The 19,186-nt window shown below is 46.3% G+C and overlaps 1 protein-coding gene across 1 annotated transcript; it reads right to left on the bottom strand.

Moving 5' to 3' along the window:
• Positions 1–8,461: 8,461 nt before the first annotated feature.
• On the bottom strand, positions 8,462–11,556 carry LOC117861509 (lysine histidine transporter 1). The gene is made up of 8 exons (XM_034745079.2): positions 11,195–11,556; positions 10,819–10,973; positions 10,186–10,572; positions 9,725–10,118; positions 9,537–9,642; positions 9,351–9,442; positions 9,130–9,198; positions 8,462–9,035 (listed from the first exon to the last, which is right to left on the bottom strand). Exons 1-8 carry the CDS (start codon positions 11,231–11,233, stop codon positions 8,937–8,939), a joined length of 1,341 nt encoding a protein of 446 aa, XP_034600970.1. The 5' UTR covers positions 11,234–11,556; the 3' UTR covers positions 8,462–8,936.
• Between the last annotated feature and the right edge of the window lie 7,630 nt (positions 11,557–19,186).

The raw sequence follows: 19,186 nt of genomic DNA, 5'->3' as shown, positions 1-19,186 counted from the left end.
AAGCAGATTTCAGTATCCTAGTTCCGGAATCGAAGAGCACCCTAGGTTTCCCAATCCAATTGACATTAAACAAACAGAAAGAATGTCTTTATCTGAGCGATCTCAATTCTGTTGTTATTTTTTACCCAATGACGGTAACGAAATTGTGTTAGTTCTGGTTTTTTTGCAGCTACTGGGGATTGATCTAAGAACATCAAGACAAAGTGTACTTTCGTTACATCAACTCATTTCTATTTGGTTGATGATCCTACATTCGTGCGCCCTGAATTTAGTTATTATCAGCTATTCTAGATTTATCACTGCTAGGGAAAGCCCTTCAGTACCGGTTCCTAACCCCTCTTTAGTACTGGTTGTGTAACCGGTATTGCTACTTCGGTATTAAAGGGGGACCTTCAGTACCGGGTCAAATAACATGTATTAAAGGGGTATTAAAAAAATAAAAAATAAATCCCACCACAAGCCCCCGCCACCCAGCCCCTAACAGCCCCCACTGCCCCCTCCCTCCCGCCGCCGCTGCTGCCGCCACCGCCCTCCCGCCGCCGCCGTCCTCACACAGCCCTCCGCCACCCTCCCGCAACCCTTCACCGGCCTCCCGCCCGGCCCCCGCCACCCTCTCGCCGCAAGTGGAAGATAGGGAGAGGAAGATAGGAAGATAGAGAGAGAGGAAGATAGGGACGAAGATAGAAGATAGAGAGAGGACGGAGACACAGGAGTGGGTGGGGGGAGATGGGTAAGGCGTGGGGCGACGGGTGGAGCCCTTCAGTACCGGTTGGAGGCTCCAACCGGTACTAAAAGTCATGCATTAGTACCATGTGGAGCCTTCACCCGGTACTAATGTGCCTAAGGGCCTTTAGTACTGGGTGGAGGGCCCACCCAGTACTAATGGGTGACCTTTAGTACCGGTTGGAGCCCCCAACCAGTACTAAAGGGGGTCACGGGGGCTTCCTTGGGAACTATCCGTTGGACAAAAACCAACCGGTACTAAGGGCTAGGACCAATGCTCAGTTTTCTAGTAGTGTATCCTGTGCTGTTATTACTAGCTGCTGCCTGCAACATTTTTTTTGTGTGCGCCAATGTCAGTGAAGTTACTGCCTCTTGAGATATCCTGAGATAAAAACAGGAGGAAGGAAAGCAATGCAGCCTGATCCTAAAGTAGGCTTGCCACTAGGTATCCATCCTCTCTCCCCAAATTCACACCCACTTCAAATGGGGAGGATATGTGTAGAAAATTATATACTTATTAGAAATGGAGAGGGTATAATTAATTATTTGGATATGTATATATATGTAGCACAAGTTAATTATCCATTGGATATGGGTGGGATTGGGGAGGGTAATGAGTGGATAATAATTATTTGGATTTGGGTGTGAATAAGAATGGGCATAGGTCAGTTCGAACCGATGGATCATCGATCTGCTCCGCGAAAACAAGTATAATGGGGCTTCAATTTAATAAGGAGTAAGCAATGGTTCAATTCGCAGAGAACCTAAGGATTGACTGGATCAACCCTTACTTCACCGTGCGCTGCTAGCCCACCATGTTTTGTTGGGCGCCCAGCCGCCATGCATACTTTCTCATCCGGCATGTCGTCCTTCATAGCCATGTGCAAGGAGAAGGAGCTTCCCTTCCACTCACAAGTCGATTTTAGTGGTCGGTGGTCCTCGCCGATGGTCGGAAGTATGTGATCGGAGGGGCGGCGTCGATAGCCGACGGTGGTGGCGGCTGAGAAAACTCAAATCCCCGGCTGCCCGTGGCTTGTATGGGGCTCGGAGATGCTCGAGGGTGTACCCGTGGAGGTGGGTTAGTTGTGGGCAGAGGTGATTTGGAGATGGGTGTCATAACCCCATACTGGACTTGAGGCCATGTAAGTGTGTGGGCCATGGGCCATGTGCGTATGGGCCGAGCCTGTGTAAGTAGCTATGTATGCACCATGTGCCAGTGAGCAAGGAGACATGAAAGACTAAACCTAAACTCCTCCAACCCTATCTCTATTCTTCTTCCTCCCCAAGCCACCACCGCCGACAACACAATCTCTGTCCGAAGCTCGCTAGTGCGCTGCCAGCATAGTGTAGGACCATCACATCTGGCACCAGAGCCGTTGATTTGGTGCCTCCTCCAAATAATTACCCCCACAAATCACCACCAAATTCGCCCCCCCCGCCAGCCCGAGTCTGCCGCCATCACAACCTCGACCACGAGGGAAGAAGCCCTGGGCATCAACGCTCACCTACCTGATGACAACCGCTGAAGAGAAGATGGACTTCCTCATCAAGGAGGTGAAGGCAATCCAAATGAATCAACTGAAGGTCACAACGACTGTTGACGGGCTCAACAATGGAGCATCGGCGCCGACAAATTTGCCGTGGAGATGAGTAAAGAAATCAAAGATCTCACATCACACATGAAGGCATTGGAAGCACTCATGTCTGCTCCTCCGCCACAGGCCCCTTCGCGCGAGGAAGAGGGGCGGGCCAAGGGCCACCGTATCGAAACAAGTCACCAGGGTGCCGATGTTGGGGCTCTGTTCCCCATCACACCCTGGTCAAGGGTGAGAATCAACATCCCAAACTCAATTACACTGTTGATACACCTGAGGCTAGTGATAGAAGAACCAATCCTATTGCACAACATCATCAGCACAACCGTGATTACAAGCTACCCATATTCACTGGTGAGCACTCAAGAGTGTGGAGAGACAAGTGTGAAAAATACTTTGCCATATTTAATGTTCTAGTGCATCTTTGGGCCCCCTTTGCCACCATAAATTTCAAATCAAATGCATCCTTGTGGTTACAAACATATGAAGCACAACACATCATAGATAGCTGGCCTGATCTTTGTGTTGCTGTTGAGCAAAAGTCTGGTAGGGACCTATATCATAATTACATGAGACCTCTTGTCCATTAGGCAAACCAGTGATGTTTTAGAATATGCCAATCACTTTGAGCAAGCCAAACATAGAGTTCTTGTCCATAACAAGGAGATTGATGAGATATTTTTTGTGCAAAAGGTCTTGGATGGGCTTAATCACAATATTAGCAATGCCCTACAATTACATAAACTTTGAACTGTTGATGTTGTGTTGTCCCTTGCACTCATGCAGGAGGATATGCTGGAAGCGGCGAGCCGGAGATATTCCTCAAGATCAAGGGAGGCAAGGCTATCATCTAGAACTTCAACACCACCAGTGCAGCAACCATTTGCTGTAGGTGTTCTCGGCTAAGCACCAAGTGGCAACAAGCAACAAGGCAAACCAAGATGGGATGACAAGGTTTCAGCACGACGAGCAGCAAGAAGAGCCAAAGGCCTATTCATGAAGTGTGGTGAACCATATTCGCCCCAGCATCAATGTCCTAAACAAATACCACTGCATGTATTAGAAGAATTGTTAGAAGTGATGGAAATCAATAACTCGAAGGATGAGGCAAGTGACATTGGTGACCAAGGCAATGATGAGAAAATACTAGCAATATCATATTTCGTTGCAGAAGGAATCCAAGGCAAGAAAACAATGAGACTCCAAGGTCTGATACAGAACCAAGAGATTTTGATACTTATTGATTCTGGAAGCTCAAGTACTTTCATCAGAGAAGAGTTGGTTAGACAGTTGGGTCTATCTATGACAAAGATCACTGCCATGATAGTCATAGTGGCAGATGGTGGCAAGATGAGCTGTGACTGGAAGGTTAGAGGGTTGCAGTGGTGGACTCAAGGTCACACATTTGTATCATATGCCAAAGTGCTCCCAATCATATGCAATGATCTCATTGTAGGTGCTGATTGACTGGAGCAACACAGCCCTATGTGGGGTTATTGGAAGGAGAAGAAAATGAGATTCACTTACAAAGGGACTTGCATCACTCTAAGGGGGATCAAGGATTGTACGTCCAAATGCCCGAAGCTCAAGCTAAGGAAGTTCAAAGGGTTGTTGAGGAAATGAGGTATTGCTCAAATGGTTCAATTAAACTAGGTGGCCTCCGCACCTGTCAAGAACCAAATTCTTGCAGAAGTCCAACAACTGATCTAAGACCATGAGTCGCTATTCAAGAAGCCCATAGGGTTACCGCCGCAAAGGGAGTTCGACCATCACATACCACTAATTTCAGGAGTAAAACTTGTCAACATCAAGCCTTACAGATACAATCCCATGCAGAAAGATAAGATAGAGAGACAGGTGAAGGAAATGCTGATGAATGGAGTTATTCAGCCAAGTGCAAGTCCCTTTGCATCACCAGTTTTGCTAGTCAAGAAGAAGGATGGCTCATGGCAGTTTTGCATTGATTTCAGACAGCTCAACGCCACCACAGTCAAGAATAAGTTGATGAACTATTAGATGAGCTCCATGGAGTCAAATAGTTCACAAAGTTGGATATGAGTTTGGGACATCATCAAATAAGATTGGTTCTAGACGAAGAACATAAGACAACATTCAAAACACACCATGGCCATTGGGAGTTCAAAGTTATGCCCTTTGACCTAACCAATGCACCAACCACCTTTCAAGCCATCATGAACACCATCTGTGCACCAATGCTAAGGAAAGGAGTCCTAGTGTTTATGGATGACATCTTGGTGTACAGCAAATCCATGGGAGAACTACTACGATGAAGTAGTATCCCCGTGCAGCTTCTCTGATGCAGCAGCACCCCCGTGAACAAGGACCTTTTGTCGTCTACCCATCATTGCTTCAACCTTTATCTCCAAGAGATTTGGGCGTGGATTTTTTGGTCGGCATGCCTCTGAGGTTGTGCTTGTCCTTCGTGCTCGGACACTAAGGATTGTTTCAAAGAGATAACCTCTTTTTTCTTGACCATTGGACCGATTATCCTAATCGCTTCAATGCTCGGGGGCTACTCCTACGGAGTGCGTCTTGCGACGCCTTCCGCACCCATCGCTTTGACCTGCTGGATGTGAGCATCCATCAAACTCGGTGCTCATCTTCGCTCTACCGCTGGCCCTGCGCTCGCTCGGATTTCATTAGTTTGAGCACCGCACAGCCTCTCCGTCACCATGACATCATCACAACTTCAGCCGACCTAAATTCAAGCTTTGCTGTGACGAACTCAAGTTCCTGTTCGCCTACATATTGCTCAGGAGCTTGAGGGATATGGGTACCCCATAGGTCCCCACCGACCAGGATGCTAACCGGACTTGACAAGTGGGCCTGCCCGACCAGGGCGTGCAGGCCGAGGACATGAAGTTATTTAGAGTGCACGTCAAGGCAACTAGACTGTCCAAATCTATCCGGATATCATGGGATGCGTATTGTAATCCGACTTAGATTACCTTCCATGTAATACTGAGTATATTAGATTCAAACCGACTTGTAACTCTTGGTCGTTAGACTATATAAGGCGGCCAAGGGCGCCCCCTAAGAGCAATGAACAACAGATCATCAGATCAATCTTGAGTAATAGAATCCACCAAAACACAGGACGTATGGTATTACTCCTCAGAGGCCCGAACCTGTCTAAATCCCTCGTGTCCCCTTCGTGTTCTCGCGATCACCTTCGAGTTCTTGGTCTTGCAACCACCCTCATCTACAAATCAACCACCTGGGTAACCCCCAGGTGGATTGCGGGGCTCATAACTCCAACAGTATCCTTTTCTCTTAGTATAATCTTTAGGCTCTAAGGTTGGATCCACCACTAGATGTGTCTTGTGTCCCATGACGATGAAGTTTTCGCCTCAATAGCACTTGACGAAAGTGAAAAAGATCTCTAGTCTAGTGGTTAAAACTCCTGAGTAACATCTAATAGGTATGGGTTTGACTCTTTGTGGGAGTGAATTAAACGGATCTGAAATAAATTATATAAAAAACATGTTGGGTTTCCAAATATCACTTAACAAAGTCAGAAGATGAAATTTGATACTGCCAGCCTAGGACCTTAGGCATCTCTTCCAACAAGTGGCGATGAAGTTTGTCAAAACAAAATGCTATTTTGTTGTCTCCTTAATTGAAGAATTCTTTCTTGCACTTGTCCGTTCCTGGACCACACTTTACTGTGCCTCTATTTTGCCTTTGTTTGAAATCTGTTAAAGTCAGATGTAGTGCTAATATAATGGAGTATTGTCAACTTGTGTTTTCTCTCCAAACTCGTTAGAATTAGGGAGAAAAATTGTCAAATATCAGATTTATTTTGTTTAAAACAACATTCAACTATATTCAACATTTGGAAATACCTAGTCGAACACTTTGCGTGATAGTATTGAAATATTCTAGATTTTTATCTTAGTTTTAGAAAATGCGGAATCTAGTCGGGAAACTAAAGAAAGACAGAATGTTGAGTCTAATACATTAAGGTTAATCACAATTCACAACTGTACAATATTTTTGTATGAAAATGTAAAAATAGTATATCTATAAAATATTGAATCATGTTGTTCAAAAAAAATGTTGAAAGACACAAAATCATAAATGCAACTATTTAATCATTACGGATAGAAGGGAAAATATAAGAGAAAATAAATACAAAAATTTAAAACTGGGTCACGAACTGGGATCACCTTTGTGAGTAACCAGGCCGAATGTCCAAAAAAAAAAAGAGTAACCAGGCCGAATTCCCTTTTGGGCCGCACTCCTAAGTAGGCCCTGTCCGTTTTGCTGTCACTATTTTCTACTGCGATGGGTACAGAGGGTGTGTTTGGTTGGGCCGTGGCTTTTGAAAAAGCTACTGTGAGCTATAGAAAAGCAGCTGTGTCAAAAGCAGGAGACCGTTTGGTTGGAGCAGTTGTGAATCTGTAGGCTGTGTAAGAAATATCTGTAATGCCCCTGAAGGTCTTATGATCAGTTTATATACAAATTGCTTGTAACAAAATAATGTGTTCACTAATTCGCATGTAAATGACTATTTTAGAAAAGAAAAAAAATAAATTTTCTATATTTTTCATCCATCAAAGTAAATATCCATCAAAATTTCAAAAGGCTTATCCAGCGATGATGGTGCTGAGGGCGCAGACATCATCGAGTAGGGCCTGTGGAGATGGCCGCTCGGAGCTCCAAGGCCAGGACGACGAGAGGAAGGTACGCACCGGGCCACCGTGGAGGGGCTCTCCCGCGTCGCCTCGACCCGGAGAAGAAGGTTCGCTCCGAGCAGCCATGGAGGAAAGCGAAGCGGGCTGCCGACGGGTCGTCGTGGAGGAGGAGGTCCTCAAACTACATAGCGCATATCTGCTAAGCTAGCTGTAGAGGACCTGCATTCGTTTCCCCCATGGCCAAGCCAACGAGTCCTGCGCTCGTTCATGCCCCTCTTGTTGGGGATCCAACTGAATTAACTCAGATTACTTGAAGAGATTGGTGGAATTGGTCATGATGAGGTCAGGTGACTGATCAATTTGTGTCGCATATAGACTGGGAGCTCGAATTTTGGAGAATGGAGGAAATGACGAGACCAGCTTGAGGAGCTCGATTCATGATATGCAAGCGCTCGATTTTGACAATAGCAACTAGATTTTGACGATTCGCGGCACTAGTGGCCGAATTAGTGCGTCAAGAACTCCATTGCGAAGATTCGGCGCTCGTCTGCGGCGGCCTGGCGGGGCATCGATTCGGTGTTAATCTCGTCTCGGAGGGGAACCGCGAGAGCAGGGGTGGCAGATCGCCACCGCCTCCTCCTCCTCCGCGGCATTCCCCGGCGGACCGGCCGGCGAGGATCGCTCGTCCCCGTCCCTCGAGTATGTCGTACACCTCGCGAATAACCCCGGGAGCCAGCGCTCCCTGCGCGCGTCGTTGCGCATGGCCCAGAATGACGGCTCGCGCGAGGCCGCCGCGACGCGCTCCCACTCGTCGCCGGCGAGGTTGCTCCAGTGCTTCCGGGTGGGTGCGGGTGAGGGTGACGGGAAGGGGTCACGGACGGGAACAGAGAGGAGGAAAAATTAAATCGGTATCCTCCAGCTGTAGGTGGATAATTTCTTTATTTAAAAGGAGCCGAAACCTGCTTTTGGATTTGTATTAAAGTGAAAGTTGCTTTTAGGCAAAAGCACATATTTCTTTTTACCCTTTTGGTTGGCTTTTATTTGCAAAAGTAGGTTGGAAAGCCCAACCAAAGACACCCAGAATATAATCTGGATAAGACATTTGGATAATTTTGTAGGGATCAGGATAGTTGACTATGATCTTGTTAGTTTTCTTTTCTTCGTTTTATAGATAGTTAGATAATAGTAGCACAACAAATTATATCCTACCCTTTGTGACGGAAGGTAGAGCATTAAACCTACATAGTGACATAAAGAGCGCGCATTAATCACAATCCCCTCGGTCATCCTAGAGTTTATGTTAGGCCATGGAAGTTTATGCAAGGTCTTTATGAGGAGAGAGAAGGGAAAGTTTCATTACATGTGAGAGGAGTTTCATACCCATAACACTCAACAGTTCCTAATATTGGTAACAGTACAATGAAACCATGTACCGAGACTAGCCTTAGTAGTCTAAGTCAGTCATCATCATTAGAAGAAACATCGTAATACAGAACGCCTTCGTGGAGTTTCATAATAGTGTTCTCAACCAAGAACAAAGCCTGTACTGTACAAGTATTGTAAAATATGAAAACTACAAGTTGAAAACATCATCATAAATCATAATATAGGTCGCTCTTTATGGTCCCAACTTCAAAGTCTCAAAGATACGGTAAGCTGTGGATGGAAGAAATACCAACCACTAGCATTCACTCTCCCTCTTGCACATAAATGCCTATCCACCCTAGAAAATAGAGAAACACGGCATATGTCTATTAATTAACTGAAAACGACCCCCAGGTTGAAGCCTAAATTATCAGAACCGCTTTTCGGTCCATCATCGACTGGATCAAGTTTTGATTTGATACCGGCATTCCTAGCTTATATATGTTGAACTGACTATATTTACTTATTATTATAGATAATGGAAAGTGTTCTGGCCTTTGCATCTTCCCGTGCATACATCCCCAGTTAATCATATTTACTGGTAGAATTTGTATGTCTTGGCTGTCAAAATGATCTGCCGGAGCCCTCCAATCGGCGACAACACCAGCAGCAGCACTCCAATGACAATGCAGATCTGAAGAACATGGGGGCATAGAGGTCAATCTTAGCAGAGGCATTCTACTGAATGCAGAAACAGAGGCTTCAGATCTGAAGGCATTAGTTCTTACCCAGTTGGTGAACCATGAGAGGCCGAATCTTTTGGGCTTGTAGACTGCGAGCCACATGATGCAGGGAAGCTGGAAGAAACAAGGAAGATTTGGTCAGGTTACAATGCTAGACCTGATTTTACTTCTACTGATCAACAGGACTTGATCACATTGATGGTTATAAGACATTGCGATATTCAAAAAGTTACATTGTTGCAGCAGGAAAGAAAATGGGAGCTTACAAAATAAGTTGTCGGTGCGAAGGCTAATCCACCAAAGAAACTGAGCAATCCACCAAAGAAGGGGAAGCTGATACCAATGAACATTGTGAACGCTGCACAGGTTGCAACTAGTCAGTCTTGTTTTTTACAGTGTCAGATGGATCCCCTTTGGTGAGCACACCTTCAGAGTTCAGATAGAGGCATTACCAACATAGAAAGTGCGTGAAACAAGACGAAGTCTTAGGCTTGGAGCGAACCGCAGCTTTTTCACCAGCACTGACTCCATCATGTCGAATACCGGCATTGCGTAAACCTGTGCCAACAACAAGATTCAGTTCAAAGATGATATATGGAGTGTACGTAGTTTCATGTACCAGACGAAGACATGTACGTACCTGGTAACTGCCAATGACATGGACAACAACAAACATGTTAGCGGCGGCAATGAGCCACTTAGGCTTGTTAAGTGTGATGAGGATGTTGTCGTCGACACTGTTGCCGAAGGCCCAGTACCCAACGAATGTGACAGGGAAGTAGCACATTGCTACAATTATGTAGGCAACGAGCGCGCCCTTCCACATGGCATGCTTAGATGGCTTCTCCGGTGTCGAAGGGATGGTAGCCTGAATCTCCAGCACCACGTTGTGCCCTGAATATGCAAATGCCACATCACCTAGACCGCCTAGGATGCCGAACACCTTCCCTGGTGTCGTAGTCGCGCGCAGGCCATAGTCCACGTTCGCCTCCCTCCCCTTGTCCAAGGATGCTCCCCACGCAATAGTCGAGTAACTAGCACAAGTGTTCATATCAATGATAATGAATTCGGGCTAGCTATATCCAGTTTTCAGATATTTACCTGATTGACATGATGGCAGCAGCGAGGGAGACGGCGGAGATGGAGTTGAAGTTGGGGAGCTGGGAGAGGACGAAGTGGACGGAGGCAAAGATCATGATGAAGTAGGAGAGCTTGATGTCCTTGCACTTGCCGTCGCAGATGACGTCGTGGAACTTCTTGAGGGACTGGCCGCCGGTGACCATGTAGATGATGTTGAGGCTCACCTCCACCACCAGCTGCTGCGGCACGACGATCCAGAGGCCCAGCTTCTCGCCGAAGACGTGCTGCCCGAGCTCGTGGTACCGGTCGAACCGCTTCCCTGGCACCATCTCGTGCATCTCCACCATCTGCCACAGCGTGTACAGCGTGATGATCCATGACAAGATCATCACAGCGATGCCAGGGCCCCTGAGAATTGAATCATCTTAGTCGGTCAAAAGTCAAACAAATCAGGCGACTGAATTTTTTCGTATGCATCAGTCGCATTTATTCCTAATTATTAGATCCAGACCCAAGTGAACTGAATCAACTGCTTGATGAGTTAAAAACAGATCAAAAATATTTTCAGGAGAACTTTGTAAGAGTTGACTTAGTATGTTGAGGTGGGTAGTCGCCGTGAAAGAAAGAAAAGGTTCTTGACATGACAGTAGTTACCAGCCGAGCTCGGACATGGCGTAGGGGAGGCCGAGGACGCCGGCGCCGACCATGGCGGTGACATTGTGGAAGGCGGAGTACCACCACTTGGCGTTCCTGGACCCGTTGATAGGAAGCCAGTCCTCGATCGCCTTCTCCTGTGCGGTCTTGCCATCCTGTGAGTTTTTTGGCAATTAGTTGTGATTAGTTGCCCGGACGCCCATCAATTGGAGCAAGGATTGCAAGCTGCATGGTTTGATTGGAAAGCTCGAGTTCGTCGACATTCTGTTGTCCCAAAAATCTTAAATTTCTGATAGCGATCTAGCAGTTTCCTGGCGAATTTATGCAGAGATAGAGAAAGAGATGGAGTGCGTGTGTGCTTGGTGGAGGCACGTACCTTCGCAGGAGAATAGCTCTCTGGTGCTTGGGTCCCCATGGCTGATGGATGGCAGAGCCTTCAGCAATGGAGATGGAGAAGGAGTGGAGGCGGCAAGCAGGTAAGGCTCCTCTTCTTTATTGGGCGCAGATCGAAGAAGAGAAGCTACTTGCCGATCATGCGGTGAATCTCCAGCCAGAACCCAGATCATACGGTTGCCGAGGACGACGACCCGGCCAGGTCGTCCGATCTCACAAAGATCTCGCGGCCACGGTCAGTCTCGCGACTAATATCTTTCCGGACCTCGCGGAGTTAATTTTTTTCCTTCCTTTTCTTTTAACAGCATGTGGAGTAAGAGTTTTTATTTTTAACGGCTCGTGGAGGTTGTTGTGGCTGATGTACCTTCCCGCCCGAAATACGCGCCGAGGAAATAGAATTTAATCGATGGACTCGGAGTCCTAGCTAGGTTGAATAGCACGCGATGTCTTGTTGTTTTTGAGCTCACATGCATGTGCCGATCTTAAGACTGAAATTTGGAAGCACGGGACAGTAAACACCTGCACGGCTCAGTGCGCCGTCGTCGTCCTCGTTTCGTCGCCGGAAATTGCATTGCATACGCTGCACTTTGACAAGTCGTGATACTGCGTACGTGTCGCCTTCGCGAGTTAAGAAAAGTCAACATAAGCGCATCAAGAGATTCCACGTTTGACTGGCAACCTCAATCACGCATCTCGATAGCGACTGGCGGACTGAATGACTGATTAACAAATCTCCTGATTTTACTCGACCTTGGAATAGAATATGAGTAACACCATACTAGAGCAAGTGAGATTATGTCGTCTAATAGACAGTCCCGTCCATGTCATGATATGTAAAGTTAAGTCTGACTCATGTATGCTGAGATAGTTGGTAAAATACCAGATATTAATGTAAAGTATTATATGATTAGGCTATTATATATAGTTAGCAAACTGATAGTACGATAATAATATAAACTCGTTGTTAGCTCTATTATGTTACAGTATCCACGTTGTGAACGCACACAACGAAGCGTCGTCGCAGCTAGCCGGAACAGCGACGGTTTGGTGGACTAGGCGACGGCGTGCGGTGGAGGGTGGACTTGTGGGTGCCGACGAAACGAGGCCTGCTCCATCCCTGGGATCATCGACGACTTGACTCTCGTGGGCTGTGCTCTTGCTGTTGTCCTGTTATTGGGGCCGCACATGGCCTATCAAGTTGAATAATACAGTACAAGGACAGGTCGGCAGCTAGCCCGCCGAGCACGCGGATGTGTTAGTTATACAAGTCCCTCCCTCTCCTCCGTTGATTTTGTTTCGGAGGAAAATTAAAGTTTGGTCGACAAGTCTCGAGCTTATACTATTTTTTTCAAACAAAGTACAAACGTGTACTTTCGAACGTTTAAAAAAAGCTTTCCTGGGACAAATTAAGCCGAGAGAGATAAGAACAAGAATGATATTCAATGCTTTATTATACTAACACAGATGTATGTGGGCGACACGCGTGATGCGTGACGATATGGAAAACCGTAGAATTCAATTGATCGAACTCTCTTTTTTTTTTATCTAATTGATCGTTGCAAACTTGCAACTCTCTTTTGACGTATGAAAATCATAGTTATTAGGCTTTAGAGTTATATAAGACTAGCAGAAATGACCGTGCGTTGTTACATATTTACTTGCTCTCATATTATTATTCGCTTGTTCTTAATATGTTGGCTTCGCTTCACAATATGTTGGTACGTTATCCCTAATAGTCCTCCCATTACAAGTATAGTAGTAGAAGATATTTGTGGGTTGTTTCATGGAAATACAAAAAATCATCGCTTAACCTTCACTCCATCCATTCATTCGATTTCTCCCATACTCTTCATTATCCAGCCAGTTGCTGCCTCTTCGTCCATCGGCACCACCCGCATCTTGCCCCATCCTCGCCGTCGCCTAGGTGTTGTGCATCTTGCCGTCCTCGCCGTCGCCCAAGCAAGCCTTCGTCCTCCTCGTGCCTAGCCTCGTTCCTGCTTCGAGCAGTAGGCCACAGCGCCTCTAGCCACCATAAGCAGGAGTGCGTCCTCCTTTTCTTCTCGTTTCCTTCCACCTCCCTTCTATAATCCACTCCAAATCGTTCCAATCAACTGCAAAATCGAGCCCCCAATTGCTAGTTGCTCCCCCTCCCTAGTGCCATGCCCTCGCTGGCACATGGCTCTACTTGGTTGGGTGCAAGGAGGCACTCGGCTCCTTGTTTCCTTTCTCCTTCCTCCTCCTCCTTCAACCCTTAGGTCCAGGTGGTGGGTAGGGCGTGCAACCCGAGGGAGCAGCTACCTGCTAGGACGAGCGGCAGTAGTGCGTGGTGAGTGCGGGAAGGATTGGTCACACGAGCGATGGAGTGGTGGCGCGCGTCCCGCGCCGCCGCTGGCAAGGCCATAGATGTAGTATTTTCAGTGCATTTCTAGGCAATGTCAAGGCCAAGTTTGAAGAATCACTTGTAGACCTTTATTGAGCAGTAACTGAATGCATCCTAAGGTAAGCAAGCTGAATCACAGGACCAGCAGCACCAAGACAGAATAAATAGACAAAAGCAATTGGACCACGGCCCAACTGAATCAACACCCACAGCCACAGCTCAAACAATGAAACTGCGCTAGCATGTTTCTCTCACCCAAGGCGAAACTGGCAATTTTCACCAGCCACCTGCATGCTATAATTAGATGTGCATCCAACACTGAAATCTACTCAACGCACCCCTTCCTAAGCCAAGCACACCTGCTGCTACTAGCATTAATTGCTGACATTTAACTTAATTTGGCACCGCCGATCAGGAACTTTGGGAATGGAATGTTCCCTGAGCATACTAACCAGAGTAGACCTCAAGTCAGGCTGCACCCACACGCGGACTGGAATCCGCTGCCGTTGGGGTAGCAGCAGCAGCGCCATCGATAGCTGGGCAACGGGGCACCGCCGCGCTGAGGATAGGAGAGCGGGAGCGGAGGGGGGGAGAGAGAGGATAGGGGCGGTCTGTACCTTGGCGAGACTCGGCCCCGCGCCGGGCAGTGAGTGGTGTGGTGGCACGGGAGCCGTAGCCGGCCCCACGACGACGCGGCAAGGAGGAGCGACACGGCACGCGTGAGGGCCCGCATCGGGAGGAGGAAGAGGAGAGGGAGGCTACCACTGCCGGAGGTGCAACAAGCGAGCAAGAAGGCGGCGGCGGTGGCGGAAAGGGGGTGCAGAGAGGCACGTCCACCACCAACCTGCGTGGGCTCTCCCTCGCTTCCCTCGCGCAACAGCCTTTGCTGGACCTCAAGTCAATTGTAGTAAAGTTTGGGGATCTTTTTGTAAAATTATCAAGAACTATTGCGATGACTGCGGGTTGGTTACGAAAAAGTTGAGGGACTTTTTTTCAAAAAAGTCCATGACGGTTGGAAGAAATAACCACACTTTAATATTAGGTATAGATTAGAAGCATGTATTTTCAGGAAGAGATTATATGTTTTATACATATGGTTTCTGTTCTCTGATTTTAGCAAAAGAAAAAACGTGTGTGGAAAAGGGCTATTATTGCTGCTCTCATCTGGCCACTTTACCTCCTATGACGTTCCAAACATGCGATCTGTAATAAACAAGCTAAAAATCTCTATCATAACGAGTACTCCATCTATTCCAAATTATAGGTCATTTTATTTTTTTAGATTTATAGACTTTATTATGCACTTAGATGTACCCTATATCTAGATGCATAATAATATGTATCTAGAAAAGGTAAAAAGATCGAGGGGTACCTCTTGATAACCAATCACCGTTGAAAAACGAAACCTATTTTTAGCGCTTAAAAGAACACGCGGGAAAGGAATGTTCATTTATGAAGCAACTGGGTGGTGTTTGGACATACCCCCACTAGCTTTCCTTATCACATATAGCCATCACCAAGGCCGGTGCAGATTGGCGGCATTTCATCGCTACGACAGAGAGAACCCCTTGTACATCTTGAATCCAAGCAAGTCGGCATCCCTCACTGTGCCCTTGTTAGCTCGACACTTTGTCACAAGGGAAACAAATGGGGAGCCAGATCATAAACCAAGTTATTGTGCAACCATCTGCCTATCTAGAACAACATGTTGGTGCCACTGCCCACATTGGTCACTACAGCTACCAAAAATAAGGTCCTGACATATGCATGCATAGAGATTGAAAACAGCTAGCACCCATGGTTTACCAGGGTCAATTTAATTTTGTGCAGCCACAACCATCTCATTTGCAAAGCCTAACCAAGGGGAGATCATGAATGCCCAATCCTCCCAACTCCTTTGGCCAGCATCATTTAGGCGCTGCAATCAAGCATGGACCTGGATTAGCTTCTTTCCTTCCTCTCCATATATAAGAAGCCCCAGCAAATCTTTGTCAACCGCCTTGATGGCCCAAGGATGAAGATCCATGGCAATTGCGAGATAGACCACCATACTTGTTATGGACGACGTATGGAGATATGAAGTAAAGAATCAAACCACAAAGAAGACACACGATTTACGTGGAAAACCCCTTCGATGTGAAGGGGAAAAACCACGGGCACCAGCCGGCAACAATCTCACTATCTCAAGAGTTTAGGGTTACACGCCTGTGGCGGCTTACAAGAGAATCTCAAAGTCTCTGCGAAACCTTAGTAAGGGTGTATGTATATATAGTACCGAAACCCTAGACAGGGTGTACCGACCCTTGGTCCCGGGCGAGGGTGAAACTCCGCCTCGCCCGACCCTTGAGTCCTTGGTCCGGGGTCGGATGCACCCGACCCCTTGAGGATGGATCTCCGCCTCGACCGACCCTGAGTCCTGGGTCCTGGGGTCGGATGCGTCTGACCCCTTGAAGGTGGAACTCCGCCTTGCCTGACCCCGAGTGAGGCTCCGTCTCGCCCGACCCCGAGTAAGGCTCCGTCTCGCCCGACCCTGAGTCCTGGGGTCGGGAATGTCCGACCCCTGAGCGGGATGCTCCGGCCTATCTTCTGGAGTGAATTTGGATCAACTCCAACAAACTCCACCTTGAGACAAATTCATCTTGTATCATAAATCAACCCTTCATCCTAAACATAACAAAGATAGAAAAACACTGGTGCCAACAATAGTCTCTTGGACTATCCAATTAAACCAACTAAGCTTGAGCACAGCTCAAACTTAGCAACAGGAACAGGCTTTGTCATCATATCAGCAGGATTATCATGAGTACTGATCTTGCATACCTTCAGCTTACCTTCTTCAATCACATCACGCACAAAATGATACTTGATATCAATGTGCTTAGTTCTTTCATGGAACATCTGGTCTTTAGTGAGGTAAATTGCACTTTGACTATCACAGTGCAAACTTATGCAAGATTCAACTCCACAAAGTTCAGCGTACAAACCTTTCAACCAAATTAATTCTTTGCACGCTTCACAAATAGCCATATATTCTGCTTCAGTAGTAGACAAAGCAACAACCGACTGTAAAGTAGCCCTCCAACTCACAGCACAACTGCCAACAGTGAACACATAACCTGTAAGTGATCTTCGCCTGTCCAGATCAGCAGCATAATCTGAGTCCACATAGCCAATAAGACCCTCATCAGTTCTTCCAAACTTTAAACAGGAATCTGTTGTGCCTTTGAGGTACCTGAAAATCCACTGAACTGCCCTCCAATGTTCTTTGCCGGGATTAGACATATATCTACTAACAAGACTCATAGCATATGGCAAATCTGGACGAGAGCAAACCATGGCATACATCAAAGACCCAACACCACTAGAATAAGGAACCTTTGACATGTATTTAATCTTTGCATCTATACTAGGACACTAAGCAGCTGACAACTTAAAGTGAGGTGCAATAGGAGTACTGACAGCCTTAGCATCTTGCATGTTGAAACGCTGAAGAACTTTCTTGATATAATTTTGTTGACTAAGAAATAGCAAACCAGATTTTCAGTCTCTACTAATTTCCATACCAAGAATTTTCTTAGCACTACCAAGATCTTTCATATCAAAACCGCTACTCAATAGCTTCTTTAACTTATTGATTTCATTCTTACTCTTGGCAGCAATCAGCATATCATCAACATATAACAGCAAGTATATAGGTGATCCATTAACATGCTTGATATAAACACAGCTATCATACTTAGATCTTTTAAAACTGTGTGATAACATAAATGAATCAAACCTCTTGTTCCACTGTCGAGGGGACTGTTTCAAACCATACAAGGATCTCTTCAACTTGCACACATATTTTTCCTTGCCAGGCACTATGAAACCTTCTGGTTGGTCCATGTATATGTCCTCCTCAAGCTCTCCATGCAGAAACACAGTCTTCACATCTAACTGCTCAAGCTCAAGATCATGTGAAGCAACAATACTAAGGAAAGTGTGAATTGAACTGTGTTTTACCAGAGCCAGCAACCTATAAAGAAGCTATTCATTGTAGTCAACACCCGGAATTTGGCTGTAGCCTTTAGCAACTAACCTTGCCTTATACTTTGGAGGCTCGCTTGGAGATAAACCCTCCTTTCTCTTGAAGATCCATTTGCAGCAGATGGCCTTCTTATTCTTAGGCAAAGGTACAAGCTCCCATGTACTGTTCTTCTCAAGAGATTGCATCTCCTCATGCATAGCCGAAATCCAATTCTCAGTATCACGACAATGAATAGCTTCTTTATAGGTTGCTGGCTCATGAACATTCTCCACCTGTTCAGCACAACTCAAAGCATGGTAAGACAAATTACACTCTTCAATAAGACGATTAGGAGGTGCAACTGTCCGTTTGGACTTGCGTTGAGCAATGGGTAAATCCTTCTCTGACTGCAAAATAGAAGGAGTTTGCTGAACATCATCATGAGCATCGTCCGACCTCAAGGGGTCGGGTGCATCCGACCCCGGGACCAAGGGGTCAGGCGCAGCAGCAACATCCGACCTCGGGACCAAGGGGTCGGGCGCATCCGACCCCGGGACCAAGGGGTCGGGCGCATCAGCAACATCATGGACATTCTCCACCTGTATGCGCATACGCTGCAACTCCTTTTTTGGAACGTGATCTGAGGGCAAACTATCAGTAAACATCACAGATTCATTGAAAACAACACTCCTGCTCATAAAAGTCTTTCCTGTTTTCGGGTTCCACAATTTATAGCCTTTGACACCCGAACTATAACCAAGGAAAAGACACTTGACAGCCCTAGGCTCTAATTTTCCATGATCAACATGAGCATAAGCAGTGCATCCAAAAACTTTCAACTGTGAATAATCAGCAGGCGTACCAGACCATACCTCAATGGGAGTTCTTTTATTTAGTGGAATAGAAGGCGACCTGTTTATCAAGTAACAGGCAGTATTAGCAGCTTCAGCCCAAAAATGCTTGCTCATCCTAGCATTAGACAGCATGCAACGGGCCTTGGATATGATGGTTCTGTTCATGCGTTCGGCCACACCATTCTGTTGTGGAGGATGGGGTATGGTGTGATGCCTAACAATGCCTTCCGATCTGCAATAATCATTAAATTCACGCGAACAAAATTCTCCACCATTATCAGTACGAAGCAATTTCACCTTGCTTTCAGTTTGCCTTTCAATCATGACTTTCCAGTCCTTAAAAGCAGCAAAGGTATCATCTTTCTGTTTCAGAAAATAAGGCCAAACCCTTCTAGAGTAATCATCAATAATTGTAAGCATGTAACGAGCACCACCAAGTGAGGACTTACGGGAAGGACCACATAAACCAGCATGAATATAATCAAGAGTACCTTTAGTGGTGTGAACAGAAGTATTGAAACATACCCTTTTATGCTTCCCGAAAATACAATGCTCACAAAACTTCATTTTACTCGAAGTGCAGCCATCCAGTAGGTTTCTCTTCATCAATTCTGCCATACCATGGTGACTCATATGTCCCAGACGCATATGCCAAAGATTAGTTTTACTAGGTTCCTCATTAGTAACAGCAGCAACAGCGGAATCAGAACGAGGTAAAGTACACCCTCTAAGGAC

This window comes from Setaria viridis, chromosome 6, assembly GCF_005286985.2.
Source record: "Setaria viridis chromosome 6, Setaria_viridis_v4.0, whole genome shotgun sequence".
In the NCBI taxonomy this organism is placed as follows: domain Eukaryota; kingdom Viridiplantae; phylum Streptophyta; class Magnoliopsida; order Poales; family Poaceae; genus Setaria; species Setaria viridis.
The sequence above is the reverse complement of the archived record's forward strand: the minus strand, read 5'-3'. Positions and strand labels throughout refer to the sequence as shown.